At 42.5% G+C, this 22,437-nt stretch overlaps 1 protein-coding gene across 3 annotated transcripts in view; it reads right to left on the bottom strand.

Moving 5' to 3' along the window:
* The window catches only part of POM121C (POM121 transmembrane nucleoporin C), a 58,451-nt gene that overhangs the window by 11,143 nt on the left and 24,871 nt on the right, over positions 1–22,437 (bottom strand). For 2 of the 3 annotated variants that reach the window (XM_004761650.3, XM_004761649.3), the window contains exons 3-6: positions 15,471–15,686; positions 15,007–15,165; positions 13,309–13,389; positions 11,673–11,844 (exon numbers count right to left, since the gene is read on the bottom strand). In XM_004761650.3, the coding sequence (XP_004761707.1) occupies positions 11,673–11,844; positions 13,309–13,389; positions 15,007–15,165; positions 15,471–15,686 (628 nt within the window). Of the gene's footprint in view, positions 1–11,672; positions 11,845–13,308; positions 13,390–15,006; positions 15,166–15,470; positions 15,687–17,053; positions 17,661–22,437 lie in introns of those variants that run through there. The other variant, XM_004761648.3, reaches the window with a different exon arrangement.

The raw sequence follows: 22,437 nt of genomic DNA on the forward strand, positions 1-22,437 counted from the left end.
GAAGAGCTACCAGGCCAGGGGGACATCGTGGAGACAAGGGAAGAGAAGCCAAGGGCTGAGCCCCCACGTTTAGGTCCCCTTTTCCTCTCCCGGTGACTGCCAATTCCAAAAGGAGAAGCTGCAGTTGAGAGGCTGAGAGAAGCTTCTGGCAGTCTCACGTGGTTGCAAAGACAACGAATTCAGGGCTTTCCAAAGTACAGGGGCCTTACCATGATCTAAAGCTTCTGGTTGGGATCCTCAAGGCTCCCAACAGGGACCGAGAGGAAATCAGAAATGAACCAGCCCTCACCAGAACTGACCGCCAACTCAGAATCAGGTCAAGTCCTCCCACACAGAAGTCCTCGGCTCCTATCCTAGCTATTGCCAGAGGCGAGATAAAAAAGCTAAACCTCTCTGGAGAAAGATACCATCATTCAGAGCTTCAAGTCATTACCGCATTTTTTCCCCCCGATGTCTGACAGAGGAATACAGCAGCAACAAAAATCAAATATATAAGAAAGTAACATTTAACCAATAACCCAGAAGAAGAAAGCAGACATCAGAAGACACAGAAGATTCAAATATCGGAATTACTGAATAAGACTTTAGAAGAACTGTTATTATAATAATTTAAATAACAATATGGAGAATCCTGGCAGACAAACGGTTAACTCTAAGAAGGATAACAGTAATGATTTAAGAATGCAATGGGTAGGCTGAAATAGCACAGAGCTAAAGGAAATTGGTAGACTAGACAACGGAAGAAATGGGGGGCGGGTACAAAACGATGGGAAACAAAGACAGACACAGGACAAAAGGAAAAGGTTTAACGTGTACTGGAACACTGAGAGAGGGGAGAAAATAGGGCAACATCTGAAGAGAAAATGACCTCAAAACAGTCAAAAGACCTTAAGCCACATGACATACCCCAAGGAATATAAGGCATATTAACCATTAGGTGAGCACTTAATGAAAATTTTTTTCTCAAGTGAAGTTGAAACACATACCAAAAGCGAACATACGCTGGGCCATAGAGCAAATGTATTTCAAGGATTGATAGAAGCACGTCCTGTGAACTAGTGGAATTTAACTAAAAAACCAGTAACAGAAAGATAACAAAACAATTAACTGTTTTGAAATTAAGCAATGTACTTCTAAGTACAGAAATCAAAAAACAACTGGAAATGGAAATCAGAAAGTATTTGATCTGAATGAAATTGAAAAATACTTCTATTTCAAGACTGGGATGTCGAGAAGGCTTATGAGAAATGTATAACCTTTAAGATATAGGTATGTGTTTGTGTGTTAGGAAAGGGAAAAGGCTGAAAAGACCCAGTGACCTAAGAATCTGGATAAAAAAATCAGAAAGAGGGATGCCTGGGTGGCTCAGTCGGTTAAGCATCTGCCTTCAGCTCAGCTCAGGATCCGACCCTCCCAGGATCAAGTCTTATATCTGGCTCCTTGCTCAGCAGGGAGTCGGCTTCCTCCTCTACCTGCTGCTCTCCCTCCTTACGCTCTCTTTCTATCTGACAAATAAATAAATAAAATCAAAAAAAGAAAAAAGGGGCGCCTGGGCGGCTCCGTGGGTTAAAGCCTCTGCCTTCGGCTCAGGTCATGATCCCAGGGTCCTGGGATGGAGCCCTGCATCGGGCTCTCTGCTCAGCCAGGAGCCTGCTTCCTCCTCTCTCTCTGCCAGCCTCTATGCCTACATGTGATCTCTGTCTGTCAAATAAATAAATAAAAATCTTTAAAAAAAAAAAAAAAAAGAAAAGAAAAGAAAAAGAAAAAGAAAAAAAAGACTGCTTGGGTAGCTCAGTTGGTTAAGCACCCGACTCCTGATTTCAGGTTCAGGTCTCAATCTCCGTGTCATGAGTTCAAGCCCCACAGTTCCATGCTGGTCATGGAGCCTACTTAAAAAAAAAAAAAAAAAAAAATTAAAAAAAGAAGGAAATAGTATGTAGAAAGCCAGAAATTAAATATATAGAAAAACATGTAATAGAGTGACTCCTAAAATTGGTTATCTGATGACACAACCTTGAAAAAGGAATTTCCTTAATTCAATAAAGACTATCTACCCAAAATCTACATCAGGGCACTTGATGGTACAGTTAAGTGGCTGACTCTTGGTTTTGGCGCAGGTTGTGATCTCAGGGTCATGGGATGGAGCCCCATGTTGGGCTCCATGCTCAGCTTGGAGTCTGCTTGAGACTCTCTTTCCCTCCCTCCACCCCCAGCCCATGTACTCTCTCTAAATCTTAAAAACAACAACAAAAAAAAACCAATCGTAAGACTCCTGTATCAAACAGTATATATAACAGGATATGTGGAGAGCACTCCCTCTGAGATCAAGGAAAACAAAGGTGTTTGTGATCACTTCTATTCAACATCATATTTCAGATCTTAACCAAATACATTAAGGCATAAAACAATATGAGAACAGTGAGAGAAAAGAGCTGTCATTGTAGACAACATGACGTACATACAAATAGCCTAAAGAATATATGGGTGCCTGGGTAGCTCAGTTGGTTGAGCCACTCCCTTCGCCTCAGGTCATGATCCCGGAGTCCTGGGATGGAGTCCTGCATCGGGCTGCCTGCTCCATGGGGAGTCTGCTTCTCCCTTGACTCTCACCTCTTTCATGCACACACTCTCTCTCTCTCAAATAAATAAAATTTAAAAAATACATATATACAGATGAGGGGCACCTGGGTGGCTCAGTGGGTTAAGCCTCTGCCTTTGGCTCAGGTCATGATCTCAGTGTCCTGGGATCAAGCCCCACATCGGGCTCTCTGCTCACCAAGGAGCCTGCTTCCCCGCCCCCTCTGCCTGCCTCTCTGCCTACTTGTGATCTGTCAAATAAATAAATAAAATATTAAAAAAATATATATATATATATACAGATGAATGTTACAGAATTTAGCAAATTTTCTGAATATGATAATCAGTAGTATTTGAATATATCAGCAAAAGATTTTAATAAACCACTTATAATAGCATCAAAAGATCTATCTAGGGAAATGTTTAATATGTAAAACCATTACACAGAGCAGTTAAAGATGATGTAAATAAGTGAAAGATATACAATGTTCATGTATTGGAAGATTCAATGACATTTGTAAAAATGTCATTTCTCTTCAAAATAACTTGTAGATTAAAGGCAATCTTAATATCTCAGCAAGTGGCCGTTCTTTCTTTTAGCAGAAATCAATGAGTTGATTCTAAACTTACAGAGAAATGCAAAGGGTCAAGAGCCAAGACAATTCTGAAGAGGAATGAAACAAATAAAGTTGGATGACTTATCCTACTACACATCAAAACTAAAAGACTGTGTGGGACAGCTCAGAAAAAAAAGATATAGGGCAGAAAAACAGACCAATGGAACACAACAAAATCTAGAAATGGATCCACATATATATACTTAAATTATAACTAAGGCAGTACCACACAGCAACAGGAAAAGGATGGTCCAATATTTCAATAAATGTTGCTAAGTGAAGTGGACATTTCAACGGAAAAACGCTAATTTGTTTTTTTAATGATTTTTATTTATTTATTTGAAAGATCAGAAGTAGTCAGAGAGGCAGGCAGAGAGAGAGAGAGGAGGAAGCAGGCTCCCCGCTGAGCAGAGAGCCCGATGCGGGGCTCGATCCCAGGACCCTGAGACCATGACCTGAGCCGAAGGCAGAGGCTTTAACCCACTGAGCCACCCAGGCGCCCCGGAAAAACGCTAATTTTGATGGCCACTTCCCACCATATACAAAAATCAACTTCAAAAAATCAACAACAAAGAATAAAGCTTCTAAAAGGTAGCATATCATCATCATGACTTTAGGTAGACAAAGAGTTCCTAAACAGTGCACACGAAACATTAGCCATAGGCGTAAAGTAAAGAAATTGAAGTAGTGAGACACAGAATAGGAGAATGATTTGTTGTAACACATACTACTTACAGAGAGCTTATATCTAGAATATATAAAGAATTTCTATAAATCAGTGACAAAAAGACAAACAATAGAAAAGGGCCAAGAAACCGGAATAGGCACTTCATGAAAAAGGAAATATAAACGGCTAATGAACAGCTCCGACCTCCAGCTCATTCGCAATCAGCAATTATAATCACACGTAACCACCACAGGGAAAACTGCATGCCCACCGACGGGGGTAATCAGAGCGACTGGCAATGTCAAGGGTTAGTGAGGGTGTGTAACCACACGAACAAAATCTCACACTGCACTGGGAAGACAATCACCTGAAATGTAACTTTATTTTATTTTTATTTATTTACGAGACTCCAGGATCGTGACCTGAGCTAAAGGCAGACACTTAACCAACTGAGCCACCCGGGTGCCCCTGAAATGTAACTTTAAAAAATAAATGTCTCAACAACATCTACTACAACTGGGCATCACACATACTTCACATATACGCACCAAAGAACTTAATATAAGAACATCCAGAGCAACATTACGCATTATACCTCAAAACTGGAAACCCAATGTCCAACAGCAGGAGGAAAAACTTAATTATGGTATATTCCTACAAAGAAAATGAAAGCCTTATTGCTACATGCAACAACCTGGATGAGTCTCACAAGGAAAACAGCTGAGTGAGAGAAGCCAAACACAAAAGAAAGTGTATCCTGGTCGCCATTGATGTAAAGTTTAAAAATATTCTTAAATATTTTTAAAATAGTGCTACTACTGGGGCACCTGCATGCCCCAGTGGGTTAAGACTCTGCTTTTAGCTCAGATTGTGATCTCAGGGTCCTGGGATTGAGCCCCCACATCGGGCTCTCTGCTCAGCGGGGAGCCTGCTTCCCCCTTTCTACCTACTTGTGATCTGTCAGATAAATAAAATCTTAAAAAATAAATAAATAAAATAAATAATAATATAAAAAAAAAATCAGTGCTACTACTCAAGAAGGAATAGGTATGGGGGGACTTCTGGGTGTTAAAAATTATTTATTACTTGACCTGGGTGGTAGTTAAATGGAGACACACACTTTAGCTATTTGTTTTTCTACATTATACTCTAATTAAAAAAACAAAACAAAAACTATAGATCTGACACAAAATGCTATGCAATATATGATTAAAAAAAGAGACAAAAAAGCATGTATGTGCTGACCCCATTGTGTAACACACCAAAAATTCTGTGTATTATCTGTGGTCACATACCTAGTATGAATGTCAACAACAGGTACCTATGGGACAGAAGCAGGGACAGCCAGGACAGGGGCATCTTATTTTACTTAACAGCTAGCTATACTTACAAACTTTCTGAAATCAGGAAAGGTACCACCGGCAGCACATGTCATAAATTCCAACAAGCAGAGTACAAAGTAAAAGGCTTCCTTTCTACCTCAACCTCAAACCTTATTCCCAGTTTCTAACAAAATCTATCGAAATTACTCTATGCACATTAAAAAAAATCAAAGAAACCTGGAAGCACAAGTACCAGAGGACACTATACACACAGCTCTGCACCTTGCTTTGGCTCTATGAAGCTACTTATTCTGACAGTTACACAGTACTGCAACTTACAGAAATACTGTCAACCAGCCCCCTGAAAAGGTACATTTACATGGTTTCCGATTTTCTATTATTAAAATGTTACAGCCAACATCCTCGTGTATGCTTCTGAGGGTATGTACAGAATTAATTCATAAGGAGCAGACCTGCTGGGTCAAAAGGCACATGCATCGCAAGGGCCCATGCATCGCTAATACTGGTACTTACTGCCACACTGCTCTCCAGGGGATTGTACCAATGGACACTCCCATCAGCAACACACAAGAAGCCCGTTTTTGCAAATACTTTTATGGTTTTTATTTCACATCTAAATCTTTAGTTCATTTGGAATATGTTTCTCGAATATATGAAAATCGGCCCCAACTCACTCTGAAGAGACACAAATATGGGGCGCCTGGGGGGCTCAGTGGCTTAAACGTCTGACTCAATCTCAGCTCAGGTCATGGAATCCCGCCCTGCATCAGGCTCTGTGCTTGCCAGAGTCTGCTTGAGATTTTCTCTCTCCCCCTCTGCTCCCCAACCCCCCGTGTGCACATGCTCTCCAAATAAACAAATAAAATCTCTCTCTCTCACACACACACACACACACTGCTCCTCACCTAGCCTGTAAAAACCCAAAGCCATGACAACCTGATCTACTGGTGTGGCGGCGGTCAGTCGTATGATGCTAACGGGAATGCCAACGGTACATCCTCTGAGGAGGGAATTTAACAGTATCTAGCTAAACCGTATATGCATCTAACTGCTGGCCAGGGAAATCTGTATTCCAGGCAATCTATCCAAGAAGTGTAATGGCCATAGAGGGAAAAGATAGGAATTAAGGCATTCTCTGCAGGACAAGGTCACAGCAGAAAACGGAAAAAGCCCAGTGTTGATCAACAGAGGACAGGAGTAACTGCAGTTACTATACAGGAAAGATGAAGCGAGCCTCAAACTTGTACGTCCTGCTGCCTCACACAGACATTGATCTGTATAGAGTTTTAAGAAAAAAAGACAGTGGAAGGACAACTGAAAAGTAATTAAAAATAGGAAGGGAACAATGTGGAGTAGAAAGAGGCTGAAATTGTGGACTTCTCTGAGTATATTTTGTTTTCTCATATGTTCTCTTTGGAACAATTTTTATTTTACTTATATTCATTTACATTTGTTCACTTATATTATTTATTCTTATTTTTTAAAATGGAGGCTCCATGCCGGGCAGGGAGCCCAAAGTGGGGCTTGAAGTCACAACCCTCAGATCAAGACCAGCTGACATCAAGTCAGGTGCTTATCCAACCAAGCCATCCAGGTGCCCCAGCACAACTTTTTTTTTACGGTTTTAGTTATACAATTTTTCTTTTTAACAGATTTTATTTTAAAGTAATCTCTACACCCAGTGTGGGCTTGGAACTCACACTAAGATCAAGAGTCACATTATAGGGGCGCCTGGGTGGCTCAGTGGGTTAAGCCGCTGCCTTCGGCTCAGGTCATGATCTCAGAGTCCTGGGATCGAGTCCCGCATTGGGCTCTCTGCTCAGCGGAGAGCCTGCTTCCCTCTCTCTCTCTCTCTGGCTGCCTCTCCGTCTACTTGTGATTTCTCTCTGTCAAATTAATAAATAAAATCTTTAAAAAAAAAAAAAAAAAAAAAAAGAGTCACATTATACACTGACCAAAACAGCCATGTACCCCTTTTCTTTGGAACAATTAAAGTATTTTATTTTACATACTTAAAAACAAACTATTTAAAGAAAAAGAAAACCCCAAAACATTAAAATATACTGGACAGATAGATCTTATTGTATATCAAGTTGGTGGTATTCCCAACTGAGAACAGTGAATTCATGTCAACCTAAAACACGTTATTTTGACTATATCAAAAATAATTGCTTTTTTTATGGGGCACCTGGGTGGTTCAGTGGGTTAAAGCCTCTGCCTTAGGCTCAGGTCATGATCCCAGGGCCCTGGGATGGAGCCCCTCATCAGGCTTTCTGCTCAGCAGGGAACCTGTTTCCTCCTCTCTCTCTGCCTGCCTCTCTGCCTACTTGTGATCTCTGTCAAATAAATGAATAAAATCTTAAAAAAAAAAAATTCCTTTTTTTAAAAAAAAGATTTATTTATTTGACACAGATAGAGAGAGAGAGAAGGAACACAAGCAGGGCGAGAGGGAGAAACAGGCTTCCCACCAAGGAGGGAGCCCAATGTGGGACTCAATCCCAGGACCCTAGGATCATGACCTCAGCTGAAGGCAGACACCTAACAGCTGACCCACCCAGGCGCCCTCAAAAATAATTCTTAAGCCGGTTCGTAATTTTACTGTTTATAATGCACTGATACCATTATTTTCAAATTTGTTTACTGGGGCCAGTGAAATAAGTGGTTATGAAGCAACACTTTTTGTGTAAGAATACCTAAAAACGAGGTGCACCAGAATGGTTCAGTTGGTTAAGTGTAAAGCTCTTGATTTCAGCAGAGGTCATGATTTCGGGGTGGTGAGATCGAGCTCCACATCGGGCTTTGCACTCAGTGCAGTGTCTACTCAAGATTCTCTCTCTCCCTCTGCCCCTCCCCCTGCTGGCACTTTCTCTGAAAGAAATGAAATCTTAAAACAAAAATGTAAAATCAAAGAAATTATGTAAAAAGTTCTGTATCCTAAATCTAAACTTGAAATATCAATACGAACTAATGACTAGAGAGTTTTCTCTTTCTAGAGATGTGGGTAATCTTAACTCCCTAGAATTCACTATAGTCTACAAAGATCATTTCCAACTGAAAAAAAACCAAGGTCACTTGAACAAATAGCCACCTTCAATTTCAGTTGGAAATGTACAAGATAAAATTTTTTTTTTAAAGCTAAAGAGCAACAAAATTATTTATCAAAAACTACCTGGGTCAAAACAAAAGGATACAGGAGCCAATTTTAAAGGGCTCCCACTTGCCAAAGGTGGAAAACTTTGTGCCTCAAAGTGACAGGCCTATACAAATTCAGAGGTTCTTAAAGATAATCACAACAGCAAAAACCTCACTGGTCACTTCCGGAGTTGACTCTGGCATCAGCGCCTTCTCATTATCCAGTCACTCCCACAGGTAGGGCATATTCTTCTGTACAGAGTTTCAGTTAATAAATGCAGAGGAAATGACAGGATAGATTATTACCATTTTGTAACCCAGTAAAACCATGGACCTAGAAAGATGATAAACGGCTGCTAAAATCATCAAATAAAAAACGGAAAAACTGGGGCGCCTGGGTGGCTCAGTGGGTTAAAGCCTCTGTCTTCAGCTCAGGTCTTGATCTCAGGGTCCTGGGATAGGGCCCCACATTGGGCTTTCTGCTCAGTGGGGAGCCTGCTTCCCACCCCGCACTGCCTGCTTGTGATCTCTGTCAAATGAATGAATAAAACCTTAAAAAAAAAAAAAAAAGAGAAAACAGAAAAATTACAACAGAAGAATCTGACTTAAACTGCTGAGTCCAGGGATCATTACCAACCTCACAAGATGGAGGCAGCCGGACCTCATGTGCTCCTAGTGTGATGCAATCATAGGTATGCAATGTTCTGGCAAAATAACTGAACTTGAACCTAATCAAGCCTCAGGACTGAACTTCCCATTTATATGGAACATATGGGATCATGTACATGTTAAAATGATGCCATGACGATGGAAACTTAATCTAGAATGTGGGAAATTCTACAGAATGATCCAGTTTTTTCAAAGGAAGAAAAAAATAGTAGTAGTATAGATTGAAAGAGTCTAAGAGACATAGGAACCAAATGGAAAGAATTGATGTTTAGTCCCTCACTCAAACAAAGGAAGATCGTTTGGGATAACAGGCAATCTGAATACAGGGAGATATTAACGAATATTAAGGAGGGGCACCTGGGGGGCTCAGATGGTTTGGCATCTGCCTTCCGCTAGGGTTATAATCTCTGGGTCCTGGGATCAAGCCCCATGTCGGGCTCCCAGCTGAGCAGGGAGTCTGCTTCTCCCCTGCTAGTGCTGTCTCTCTCTCAAATGAATTAAAAGAAAAAACCCCCAAAACAAATATTAAGGAATTACTATTGTTTAAGAGGAATAATGCCACCCTGGTTATTAATGTTTACAAAAAGTTTTAAAATACACTGAAGTCCTATAGATGAAATGAGAGGTTTGTAATTTGCTATAAAACACAAGGACAAACACCGTGTGGGGGCAGACTGAGGGAACAAGACAGACAAAATGCTGGTAACTAACCAGTGAAGCTAGAGGGAGATCCATGAGATTCCCTCCCTTTCCTTTTGTGTACACTTGAAATTTGACCTAATAAAACAATGTTGTTAAGAACAGATGAGCACAGTTGTACTTCCAAGTTTTACTGCACTTTGTAAATTTTGTTTTTAACAAACTGAGGGTCTGTAGCAAATCTACTTCAAGCCAAGTCTACTGGTGCCATTTTCCTAACAGCATTCGCTCACTTCACATCTCTATCTCACATTTCGGTTATGTGTTGTGGTATTTCCAACTTTTCATTACTCCCTTCATGACGGTGACGTGATCTTTGATGCTACTTTTCTAATAGTGAAGCCACAAACCACACCCTTATAAGGCAGCTGACTTAAACAAGTATGCGTGCTCTGACTGCCCCATTAACTGGCAGTGGTCCCATCTCTCTCTCCCAGCCTCCCTATGCGCCAAGCTACTACAGTATTGCCATTACACCAGTTAACAACCCTACAGTGGCCTCTTAATTGTTCAGCTGAAGGAAAGAGTCGCATGTCTCACACTTTAAATCAAAAGCTACAAATGAACAAGCTTAGTAAGGAAGGCAGATCAAAAGCTGAGACACGCTGAATGCCAGGCTTCTTGCACCCAACAGCCCGGCTGTGAATGCAAAGGAAAAGTTCTCGAAGGAAATGAAAAGTATTACCCTAACGAACACGATGAGTGGTAAGAAAGTGAGAAGGCCTTATTATTGACATGGAGAAAGTCTGAGTGGTCTGGGGAGAAGATCAAACCAGCCACACCATCGCCTTAAGCCAAAGCCTAAACCAGAGCAAGGCCTCACTCCTCAATTCCACGAAAGCGGAGAGCTGAGGAGGAGAGGAGTGTGGAGCTAGCAGAAGCTGACGCAGTGAGAGGTTTTGGGAAGAAGCCGTCCCTACAACAAGGGAGATGTAGAAGCTGGAGGTCATCCAGAAGATCTAGCTAAAATCACTCACGAAGGGGACAAGGCCAAACAAAATTTCGAAAGAAAGCCTATTCTGGAAAACGACGCCATCTAGGACCTTCATAATTACAGAGAAGTCAGTGTCTGGCCTCAAAGCTTCAAAGGTCAGGCCGACTCTTGTTAGGGGCTAATGCCACCAGTGACTTGAAGTTGAAGCCAGTACTCACTCACCATTCTGAAAATCCTAGGGCCCTTCAGAATTATTCTCAGTCTGCCTGCTGTGGTGGTTGTTCCCACTGGTCGGGCTCAGGCCTTCAACTTTCGTTCATGTTATTGTAAAAGCCTTTTGGATTACCTTATCTCAAGTTTTCTCCCCTCAAATCTCTTCCTCCGTGAACTTTTTTTTTCTTTGCTTCTATATATAGGGTACCACTTACTAACATGCATTATAAGGACTATCTTTTCAAGCATTACCTTCAATCTTTATAATAATCCTTGGGAAATGAGAAAAGGAAAGTTGAAGTGATGTACCAGCCTGAGGCCCTATAAGCTACTAAGTGTCAAAGCCAAAATCTGAATCCAAGTCTGTCTGGCAGCAAAGCTTGCTCTGTTTGTTCCTAGGCCATACTATATCCTCTTTCTAAGAAAGAACTGCCATTTTTTCTACAAAAGAATTTTTAAAAATTTACAATATTTTAAAAACTTTCAATTCTCAATGATGACAGGATGAATTTTTTTTATGATCCAGTGCAATCGGACTGAATCTATCTTTTCGATCAAATTAATACCATTTATTGAATTACTCATTCCTTGACCATTTATCTGCAATCCTGGCTGTTTTGTATCCGCTGTCCCCACCTGCTCCGGGTTACTTTCTGGGCTTTCTATCCCATTCCCTGAGTCTAAGTTATCACTCCAGGGTTTGCATCTTCTGTTAGCTCAGAGCTCATCCCAGTATCTGAGAGGTGGAACGTGGTTAGTAAACACAGGCTCATCAGTTAATGCTCAGAACATCCTTCTCCCACGTCACAAGAAGAACGTACCTGAGAGAAACCTCGAGTCGAACTGTAAGAACTGGTAATGGCATTGCGGCTGGAGCTAGGGATGCCACCTGTGTATGTGCTTGTCAAGGAGCTCACGGAAGAGGTGCGAGATCTCTTATTCGAGTGGTCATCGGAGCTCTGGGAATTAAGACCTCTCTTCAGAGAGCCAGGTCTGACAAAAGAGAAAAAGACAGTGAATGTGTCATTGAAGGCAGCATTCTTTAAAGCCTTCATCCATGGTCGCAAGATATTTCTTAAATAAACTTAATTAAAAAGGATAAAGCTCTTAATGCTATTGCTACCACTTCAGCTCAATATCTCAGACAAAGTCAGGAAGGGAAAGCTAAATATTTAAATCTATTTCAGAAATTAAATGCATGACTCCACTTACACAATATTCTAGGAAAAAAAACCCTCACACTAATCTACAATGACAAAAAGCACATCAGTGGATGCCTGGGGCTAGGGGCAGGACTGCAGGAAGGTGTTACTAAGGGGCATGGGGCAACTCTGAGGTGACTGTTAGGTTTATTACTTTTGCTATGGCAATGATTTAACAGGTGTGTACATGACAGAACTTATCTAGACTGTACACTTTAAAAAGGCAGTTTTTTATAAAGTCAATTGTACCTCAATAAACCTACTAGAAAAATCAGAGTTAAGAGGAACCAACCAATTTTTCTAAGCTTCCAACCTAAACAATCTTTCCTGTAGAAGTCCTCCAACCTTTGTTACAATGTAGACAACTCACTTTCTCCTACAGTGAGGACCGTCAACCACAGATTCTTACACTGGATGAAAATGTATTTCCTCTAACTTCCACCTATGGATCTACTTGGAGCCCAACCGAACAAATGTTAGCCTTTTCTTCATGCAACTGGTTAAGGCTGCATGAAGCTCTTGCAATGGTTTTTGGTAACCATTATCCCTCCCCCCTCATTTCCTCATTCCCCTGGAGACTTCTCTCTCTTGGTTAATACCGTATACCCTCCAAGCCCACTCGTACACGGTCACCACCCTGTAACATCTTACAGTTGCTTCACTCGGAATGAGCGTCAGGTTGTTTGTTGTCCCTTACAGTGCCAGCCATCGAACCAAGCACAACAGTGCACAGACAACGAGGGCACAAGCGAGAACAGAAGGACTCCCCGCCTGCCCCATTCTGGTCTTTGTTCTGCTACCAGCACAGGCTGGGAGCACACCAGCTCTTTCGGCACACTCCTGACTCAATAAGCATGTAAGTTACCTTAAGTCTTTTCACACAGACTTCCAAGACACTTTCCCTTTCATCCAAACCCTAAATGTATTTAAACTCAAATGTACCAACTTAACATTTATCTTACATTTCATACTGCTGCACTTTAACTATCGCACAAACCTGTTTTTATACACGGTTATTAGATACATATACAAATTCTCTTACCCTTACCATATTTTTATCCATATTAATGAAAAAATATTAAAAGAAATTAAAAGATGGTTATTGTGGGACATTACTCAAAATGTTCTTCTCTGATGTCAAAGATCTGAACCTGGACTAATAAAGCAATACAAACACACAGAGGAAAATCTATAGGACAACAGCTCTCACGATGCCCTTCCCCCATCTACCTCATTCAGATGGATTCTCACTTACTTAGGCACAAAAGAAGCAGGGACTCCATTGGCCACCAGGGGCTCAAATGCTGAATGTCCACTCCCACTGCTATCGTGGCGCCTGTGACAAATTAAAAAACCCTCAATTAAATGAACTTTTTTTTTTCTTAGAGCATGCTCTCATACTCCTGGAACCTTAAAGTATTTCTGTGGCCTGCAGAAATGGCTAGACAAGAAAAAGGTTGCTTCAAACCCTAAAGATACTAAAAGGTAGATTCATTCTAAGACCGTCCTAATAATAATGAGTACAAAAATGCTTCAAGACCTTTTGAACTTATTCAGGTGTATTATTTGCTAACTTCTCTCCAAAGTGTAACAATCGCAACCTTAATACCCTACCAGCCACATATAAAAAACAAAAAACAGAAACATTTTTAGAAACTAACCCACACATCCCATAGTGCTCTGGACGTTAATATGGCAAGTCTGTTAGGGAAAAACTTCACATATCACACATAAGGGCCTATGCATGGCACCCAGGATCACTGCCTACTCCAAGTGTGAGAGAAATGATACAGAATCCTCAGTTACAGGGTCACTGGAGTCAAGAAATATTTTAACCTTGGAGAGTATGAGAGACTCATCTGGACCGTAAGAATGACTAAGATTCCCTCTCCGACCTCCACATCCCCCGCTCCTGGCCACCCCTGCTTAGCTTGCGGACATCGGTTCACAGTGCTCACTTAAAAACCATCTGTACGCATCCTTAGATCTTCCTGAGTCACATAAAAACACTTCTATTTATTAATGTCTCCCCAACTAACTGCATTGGTAGTACCAAAGAGGGCCAACTTGGTAGGATGTGAATGGTCTGGCTTAGGTAATGGTTGTATTTAATGAGTGTGGGGTCCATGGTCTCCTCAGAGTGCTTCCTGGAGCAACAAACACGAAGAAACCCCCTCTCATTAGTCTGTTTATTGTCCTGTTGTGTTTCTTCTTTTCTTTTTTTTACTTCTATACACATACAATCTAGAATTCCTTATTATCCAAGTCCCATAGGGCCTCTGTCTTACTCACTGCTCTATCCACAGTACTGAATAGGCCCAGGCACACACTAGGTGCTCAGTCTGCCAAACTGAAAGATGAGTGAAACCTTTAACTGAGTCTTGGAAAGCAGTTGTCACACCTAGTGACTTCCCCTCCGCTCTCCCCACCACCCAGGACACAGACTGCTTATGCCATTTTCATTAAAGTATCAGGAACCAAATAATGGAATTGGTTTTACTCTCATTACTGATAAATCTACCATATTCCAGTTGTGACTTTTCCTCCCCAAGCAGTTCCTTTGGCACCACTATGACATCTGAATGATGGTTACCCAAATAACTGAGTAACATAAGTTGGTGAAGGGAAGATTTTTAGCATTCTCTCTAAAAAAATAAAATAAAATTTAGCACATTTGTATCAAAAGTATGAGGCTGACAAGGCTAATAGCTGTCACCTAATCTCTAATACTCATGGGAAAGGTAAGTTATAACATTTAACCCGTACATTAGGACGTTAACAGCATCCAAGCCCTTGTTACCAAGCTCTTCTATAGAATCCAAAGAAGGGCACCTACTGAGGCTCACAAACTGTGGAAGTGTGGCCTCTGTTTCTTTTTGGGCAGGATCAGTATTTCAACAAATTACAGGAGTCTGTGTCAGAGGCCTGTTTAGTACTCTGTGGGGCCTGTTACCTTCTTTTATTTTCCTGGCTATCAGAAAATATTTGGTCTTCCTCCTCCACGGTCCTTTTCTTCCTCTCCTTGAGGGCACTTAGTACGGTCTCCTTCGCACATGGGTCTGGGGCATTACCTGATGGTGAGGACAGTGTTGAGTTGATTGTCTGCTCTGGTCTATAATGAAAAACAAGATTCTGGTATTAAACTATGTTAATAACTACGCCATATAGCACAGACTTCAGTCACTGGAAATCAGAAGCTAACTAATAAGTATACACTGACAGAAACTGCCCTTAGAATTACAGCTACAATCTAAGACCAAAATAAAACAAAACGATGTTCAAGGACTAGAGTCAGGGATTTCTCATTCAAGTAAGCACTTCTTCCCTTTTTTGCTTTATAGTTGTTTTGTCAGAGAACAGCTGTGGAAAAACAGGTGAAAATAAACAGGGATTTAGTCTGCCAGTAGTAACACTCACAATGGTGAACGAGTTCGTTTATTATCCGGAGGAGCAATCCTCACTGTCACTGGGCTGCACACCATTTTGGAATTACGAGCAGACAGCACAGTCTTCTTGTGATAACCATTCCAGCACACTGTAGGAAGTACGCCCAGAAGGGAATACTGGGCCTGTTGGATTGGATAGCGTCTTCGAGGTGTTATCATAAAGCGATTTGATAAAGTCCCACAATCCCTATGGAGAACAGGAGACATATTATAGAACCAAAAAAGCTTGAAGGAATGGCAGAAATGTAAATTGCTGGAGAATCACGTGGGTTCAGTTATCTTCCAGAGAGCTTAAACCACTTAAAAAAATTTAAAAAGGTTTTATTTAGTTATTTAGAGAAACTGAGCACACCCAGGGGAGGGGCAGAAAAAGAGGGGTAGATAATCTCAAGCAGACCGCCCTGAGTGCACAGAGCCTGATGCAGGACTTCCTCTCACAAACCTGAGATCACAACCTGAGCCTAAACCAAGCGCTGCACGCTCAACTGACTGAGCCACCCAGGCGCCCCTTAAACTTTTTTTTTTTTAAAGATTTTATTTATTTATCTGAGAGAAAGAGTGATCACAAGTAGGCAGAGGGGCAGGCAGAGAGGGGAGGGGGAGCAGGCTCCCTGCTGAGCAGAGGCTGATGTGGGGCTCAATCCCCAGACCCTGAGATCATGACCTGAGCCAAAGGCAGAAGCTTAACCCTTAATCCACTGAGCCATCCAGGCGCCCCTTTAAACTGCTTTTTGAGCCACAAAAAAACACAGCATTTTTATGGCAACGCTCCCCCATTCCATCTAAGGATGGAAAGTGGCAGCTGCTCAGCAGCTGTCCGTACAATGGACTTCAACAATTGAGAGGAAAGTTGAAAACCTTGCCCACACGAGGGAAAAAAAAAAAAAAGGTGCAGTGAAAGATAAGTGTGTGTTAGGACATGCAAGGAGGGACTCTTCAAGGATTCGTAGATCTTTTCAATCTTTTATGCTGAGTCACAAGTAATAAACACCGAAAGTCAAACATTTTGACACCTAAGTTCATCTTTCAACTAAATGTACTAATCGATAATCTAATATTTTCACCAAAGTTTTATATTCTCTTGTAATGGTCAGCTATTGGGACAAAATGTAAATGCCCTTTTAATTGGATCTTTATCAATCAAGTTTTATTAAAGAGGGGTCTTCTGGGAACACCTCTTTGAGCTCGGCTAACTGACCTAATTGCTCTTATTGGTTCAAAGAAAAAATACAGCAAAACACACTATTATAACTACTCTAGAAAGATCGAGGTATTTTCACCAGAAGTAGGGACATTTTAGTAGCTTATCAAGTGTTTTTCGAAAGGCTATATTAAAATTCAGTTTTAAAAACTGTAAAAAAGGGAAGAGCTCTGGCATCACATCTTATTCCAAGGCAGCGGACGGTTGACACACAGCAAGGAGTTTCAAGAGGACAAAGCGACACAGAATCCACTTTTGACTTGATGAAAGAGAAAATCGGATTTAAAAGTCAAGCTCTCCATTCAAAGCCGGTCGAGAGAACGGAGGGTGTGGGGAAGTTGAGCGGATCTTACCGGTGGGAAGGCCTCCTAGAGGATCGAAGAAGAGGAGTGGGGGGAGAGGGGTGAACGTGATGCACACGATGGGCCGAGTGCGCGGGCGGCGCGGCGCGGGCGGGAGTGCGGCGGCGGCCAGGCCTCTCCAGCAGGTCCCTGGCCTCCGGGGCGGGGGCAGGCTGCGGGGGGCCGGGCTTGCCCAGGTAACTGCCCATGAGGAGCAGTTCGGCGGGGTCGGGTCCTTCGAGCAGGGTCCGCGGCTCTAGGAGGTTTCCGTTCACCGCTGACTTGGCTGGAGGCGAGGCGTGCAGGGTCCGCTGGCGCCGCGCGTTCCGAACGAGCGAGGAGAGGGCGCGCGAACCGCGGGGCTCGCGGCTCAGTCCCCACCAGGCCGCGGTGGTCCCCACCGCCAGCCAGGCCAGCGCCGCCGCCGCCGGCACCAGGTACAGCACGAGGCCGAACAGCGACAGGCCGAGGAGCGCCGCCCCGCCCCGGCCCCCGCAGCCCCCGCCCCGGCCCCGGCCGTCCCTGACGCTTGCTATCGGCCGCCGCCGCTCGCCTCCGCCAGCCGCCGCTGCCGCCGGAGACATCGCGGCTCCGCGCCGCGGAGAAGACTTAAATATCCCAGCGTGCACCGCGCCGCGCGCCGCGTCACCGCGCGCCGGTTGCGTCACTGCGCAGGCGACTCGTACGCGCGGCCGCCCCGGGCAACGCCGCAGCTGCCTGGCAACGCGCTAGACCGGACCCCGCTCTGCAACTGCGGCCTCCAGAAGCTGCGAGGTAGTCTTCCGGGGGCTTCTGCGCGCCCACCGAGCGGCACCCACCCCGAGGTGACCCGGTAGAAGAGTCGCGTTAAAAATAAAAGCTCTCGAAAGAGACCGCTCACGTAATGCTCGATCCCTGTTGTTTTCTAGAGGGCAGAACTCCCCGGAAGGGGTGGTTACCCGGCACCTTTTTCACGACTGCTACCAGAGGTGGTGAGTTTTTCAGCTGCCCTGTTTCGGCCAAAGGGGGTTTACACGCACAGCAACAGAGAAAAGCCAGGCCAGCCCAGACCAGCCACCCTTGTTAAATGTGGATCTGATTCTAATAAACTCCGGATCAAGCAGGCTAGTAGTGTCAGACTGCGGATCAAGCCTGAAGCTGCAAGCTAAGTTTGATTTCCTTCCGTACAAATTGGTTAAGTGGGACAGTTACCTACCAAATTTCACATCATGGTTCAGAATCGGGTAGATTTTGAGGATTTGTGATCAATTTAACGATGTTAAATATGGTCTGGGAAAGTAGATGGGTGGTTGACAAGGGCTGGGGAGCATGTTGGGGGTGGGAAAATGGAGAATGACTGCTAAAGGGTAGGGTTTTCTTTGTGGGGGGACAAAAAATGTCTTAGAATTAGATTATGGTGGGGTTGCACAACCCTGTGAATTCTATGGTCTGTGAATTTTATCTTAATAAAACCATCTAAAAAAAAGTCTTGGAGGTCTCCCAATTCAGATTTTGATCTAGCTCAGCTTCCTAGGCCATTCATTCACTCCACTGCCAACAGACATGAAAAGACAGGGTCTCTGATCTCTAGTGGAGAAGAAAGATGTGTAAGCAGAAAGCTAGTCACTGTGGCCAGCATGATAACAGAGGAACAGAAAAGAGAGGGAATGATAAAGGAGAAGACAGGCTTGGAGGTTTCTTGAGCCAACAAGAACTGGGCTAAAATCAAGGCACTGTGCAGAAGCACAGAGATGGAAAGGAGTCTGGCTGGAGATTAGGAGGTTTGAGGGAATACAGAGGTTAGAAAGATAGGCACGGCTCAGTACAGAGGCCTCTAGAGGAACCTAAAGAGATGAGAAAGGCAGGTAGTTCTCCCCAACCCATTGCAAGTGTAATTTTGCTTCTCTCTGTTTGATTTCATGAAAGACTTCATTTGAAAAGAAAATGGGATGGGCTGTGTTACTTAGGAATAGATCTCTGCAGTAGCAGTTGAAGAGCTGGACAAGAGCCACACTCCAGTGAGTTAAATTGTGAATGGAAAACCAGGAAGTAGAGGCAGTGAGTGCAAAATTCCCATTCAAGGAATCTGGATAAGGAAGAAGAAAGTATCTAGCTCAGCAAATTATCATATATTACTGATATTCAGAGGAAGAGCCAGACATAAAAGCCATCAGTGTACACATGCCATGAGACTAAGATTACTTGGGAATTAATACAGATGGAGAGGTGAGACTTGAGCCTCAGGACACCCCACTGTTTAGAGGTTGAAGAAATGGACACACAAACCTGCCAATCATTTAGTAAAATATAAATATGACTGCATTAAAATTTAACACTTCTGTATGGGAAAAGAACATAGATGCTAAAAGACAAGCTAAGACTGCTAAGAAACAACTAATGCAAACCAAAAAAACCTCATATAACTCATTTAAAAACCAAGGAACTAGAATTTATAAGGAACTCCTAAGAATCACTACAAAAAGACTCAACTGTAAAAAAAGGACAAGTGATATAAAAATGTAATTTACTGAATAGGAAACCCAAATGGCCAATAATAATACATATGTACATGTATATCTGTAAATACTTCAGTAATCTAGGAAATCTTTACTGAAGTAACAAGAAACCATTTTGCATTCCCTTTGCAGAAGTAGAAAAATTTAATAGTTCAACAAGATTAAATTTTGGAAGGATGTGGAACAAATGGAATGCTGTGCTGTTTGTAGATATGTAAAACTACAATTTGGAAAGCAACATGACAATATCTAATAAGACTGAAGAAATAGGTACCTTATAACCTTGCAATTCCATTTTTGGGTACAAAGACCATCATTGCAGCATCATTTGTATTATTGACAATTTGAACACACCTAAATGTCTAATGTCTACCAACCAAGAATGGAGGAACAGTGGCATAATTTATATAATGAAATACTATAAAAGCAACTGAAAATTAACCACCTTCCCAGCCATAATTAAGTGATTCCAGGCTAGTTCTCCCGCCATGAACAACTAAGAAAATGGACAAAATTTATGAAGCAACTACTTTCAGACAACAGGAAGTGCAAGACTGATCCCTGAGAGGAAACTCATAAAGCAAGCGCCGAAAATCACCGAGTTCCTCTAAGCAGAGACAATTTCCCAAGTGTAGTGCAGACAGCTAGAGTATGAGCAGAGCAGGGAGATCCTACAGGGCTGAGGAGGCAAAACTAGACTTGATAGATGAAACCACTGGAAACCACTGGGCAAAGCAGTGGAAAGGAAGGTGTCATGCCACAGGGAGGTGCAGAGGTCTGTGTGTGAATCCCCTAAAATTCTGTGGTTGAAGGCTGGCATGATGATTCATTTTATGTCTCAACTTGACTGAGCCTCAGCGTGCCCGGATACTTGGTTAAAGATTATTTTGGGGTATGTCTATGAGAGTATTTCTGGATGAGATTAACATTTGAATTGGTAAACTAATAAGTAAAGAAGGTACGCCTCAACCAATCTGCTGAAGGCCTGAATAGAACAAAAGTCCTGGGTAAGAATTCTCTCTGCCTGGCTTCTAGCTGGGACATCTATCTTCTCTCTCCTTTCAGACTTGAACTTGGAACTAACTCATACTATCGGCTCTTTTGCTTCTTAGTCCTTTGGCCTTGGACTGAAACTATACCATTGGCTCTCCTGGGTCCCCAGCTTGTCGACTACAGATCTTGGGACTTCTCAGCCTCCGTATTCCATGAATCAATTCCTGATTGTGTGTGTGTGTATCCATCCTATTGGTTCTGTTTCTCCGGAGAACTCTGAATAATGCAGCCAGGCAGTATATGCACAGAGAGGCTCCCTGAGGCTTACTAGAAAGCAAAGTACTAAATGGGTTAAGATTAGAACAGAGATATTAGAGTTAGAACATTCCTGGGGTAAGAGTTATGGCCCTACCAAAATGGAGAGATCTCAAAAAGTGCATCTTTTTTTTTTTTTTAAAAGATTTTATTTATTTATTTGATAGACAAGAGATCACAAGTAGGCAGAGAGGGAGGGGGGAAGCAGGCTCCCTGCTGAGCAGAGAGCCTGATGCGGGGCTTGATCCCAGGACCCTGCGATCATGACCTGAGCTGAAGGCAGAGGCTTTAACCCACTGAGCCACCCAGGTGCCCCAAAAAGTGCATCTTTAACATCCTTGGGCTCCACTTGGAACAGCAAAAAGGTTAAAACGTGAGGTAAGGACCACAGTCTAGAGTAAGGCCTATTCTAGGTCTGCCTTAATAAATTCTAATATCAAACCATGACAAGATCCACAGGAAACAAGTTTGAAGGCTGAGTATCACCAAGTTAGTGGGGCTTGGGAAACACTCTAGGCTCTTCGCTGATGTGTAAAGACAAGACAAAAAACCAAGTATAAACAAGTGTAAGGTCCTTAGCCAGTAATTATACTGCCTGCTAGAACAAGAACCCATATGCCTCAAGGAGAAACAAGAGACTCCAGACTATTGTTCACAATGTACAATATTCAATAAAAAGCCCTTTAGGGGACGCCTGGGTGGCTCAGTTGGTTCGACGACTGCCTTTGGCTCAGGTCATGATCCCGGAGTTCCGGGATCGAGTCCCGCATCGGGCTCCCAGCTCCATGGGGAGTCTGCTTCTTCCTCTGACCTTCTCCTCGCTCATGCTCTCTCTCTCACTGTCTCTCTCTCAAATGAATAAATAAAATCTTAAAAAAAAAAAAAAAGCCCTTTAGGCCTACAAGAAAACAAACAATGGGATCCATAGTTGAAGTAAAGGAAAGCATAGTCTTAAGAAGTAAAGAGATAAGGAATCTGCCCAGAGATAAGGAATCTGCCCAGAAATGGCAATTATAAGGAAGAAACTAACAAATACTAAAACTAAAAAAATTGAAAATTTTTACTAGGTAAGCTTACTAGCAGATTGGAGAGAGAAAAACAGAGCCAGTGCCCTGAAAGACAGATCAGCAGAAATGATCTCATAATGAACAGACCCTCCAGGATTTGCAGCAATATCAAACAGTCTTCCATGCATGCAACTGGACACTCACAAGGAGAAGTGAGATGGGGCAGAAAGATGTATTTTTAAAATGTCTGAATTGCATGAATGTGATGAAAAATTACAGTTTAAAGATGCATGAAGCTGAACAAACTGCAAAGCACCTAAAACAATAACTGCAGCTTCTAATCAGAAACAAGGTAGGCTAGAGGATGATGAAAACATTTTTAAGTGCTGGGGTGGGGAGGGGGAACCTTGTCATCCCAGAATTCTGTGTTTAGCAGAAAATCCTTCAAAAATGAGAGTAAAATAAAGACATCTCCTGATAAATAAAATCTAAGAGAACTCATCACTGACAGAACTGTACTACAAGGAATGTTAAAGTCATGCCCTTTATTTTTTTTTAAGATTTTATTTATTTGACAGAGAGAGAG

This window comes from Mustela putorius, unplaced genomic scaffold, assembly GCF_011764305.1.
Source record: "Mustela putorius furo isolate JIRA1106 unplaced genomic scaffold, ASM1176430v1.1 tig00000139_pilon_pilon_pilon, whole genome shotgun sequence".
Lineage (NCBI taxonomy): Eukaryota > Metazoa > Chordata > Mammalia > Carnivora > Mustelidae > Mustela > Mustela putorius.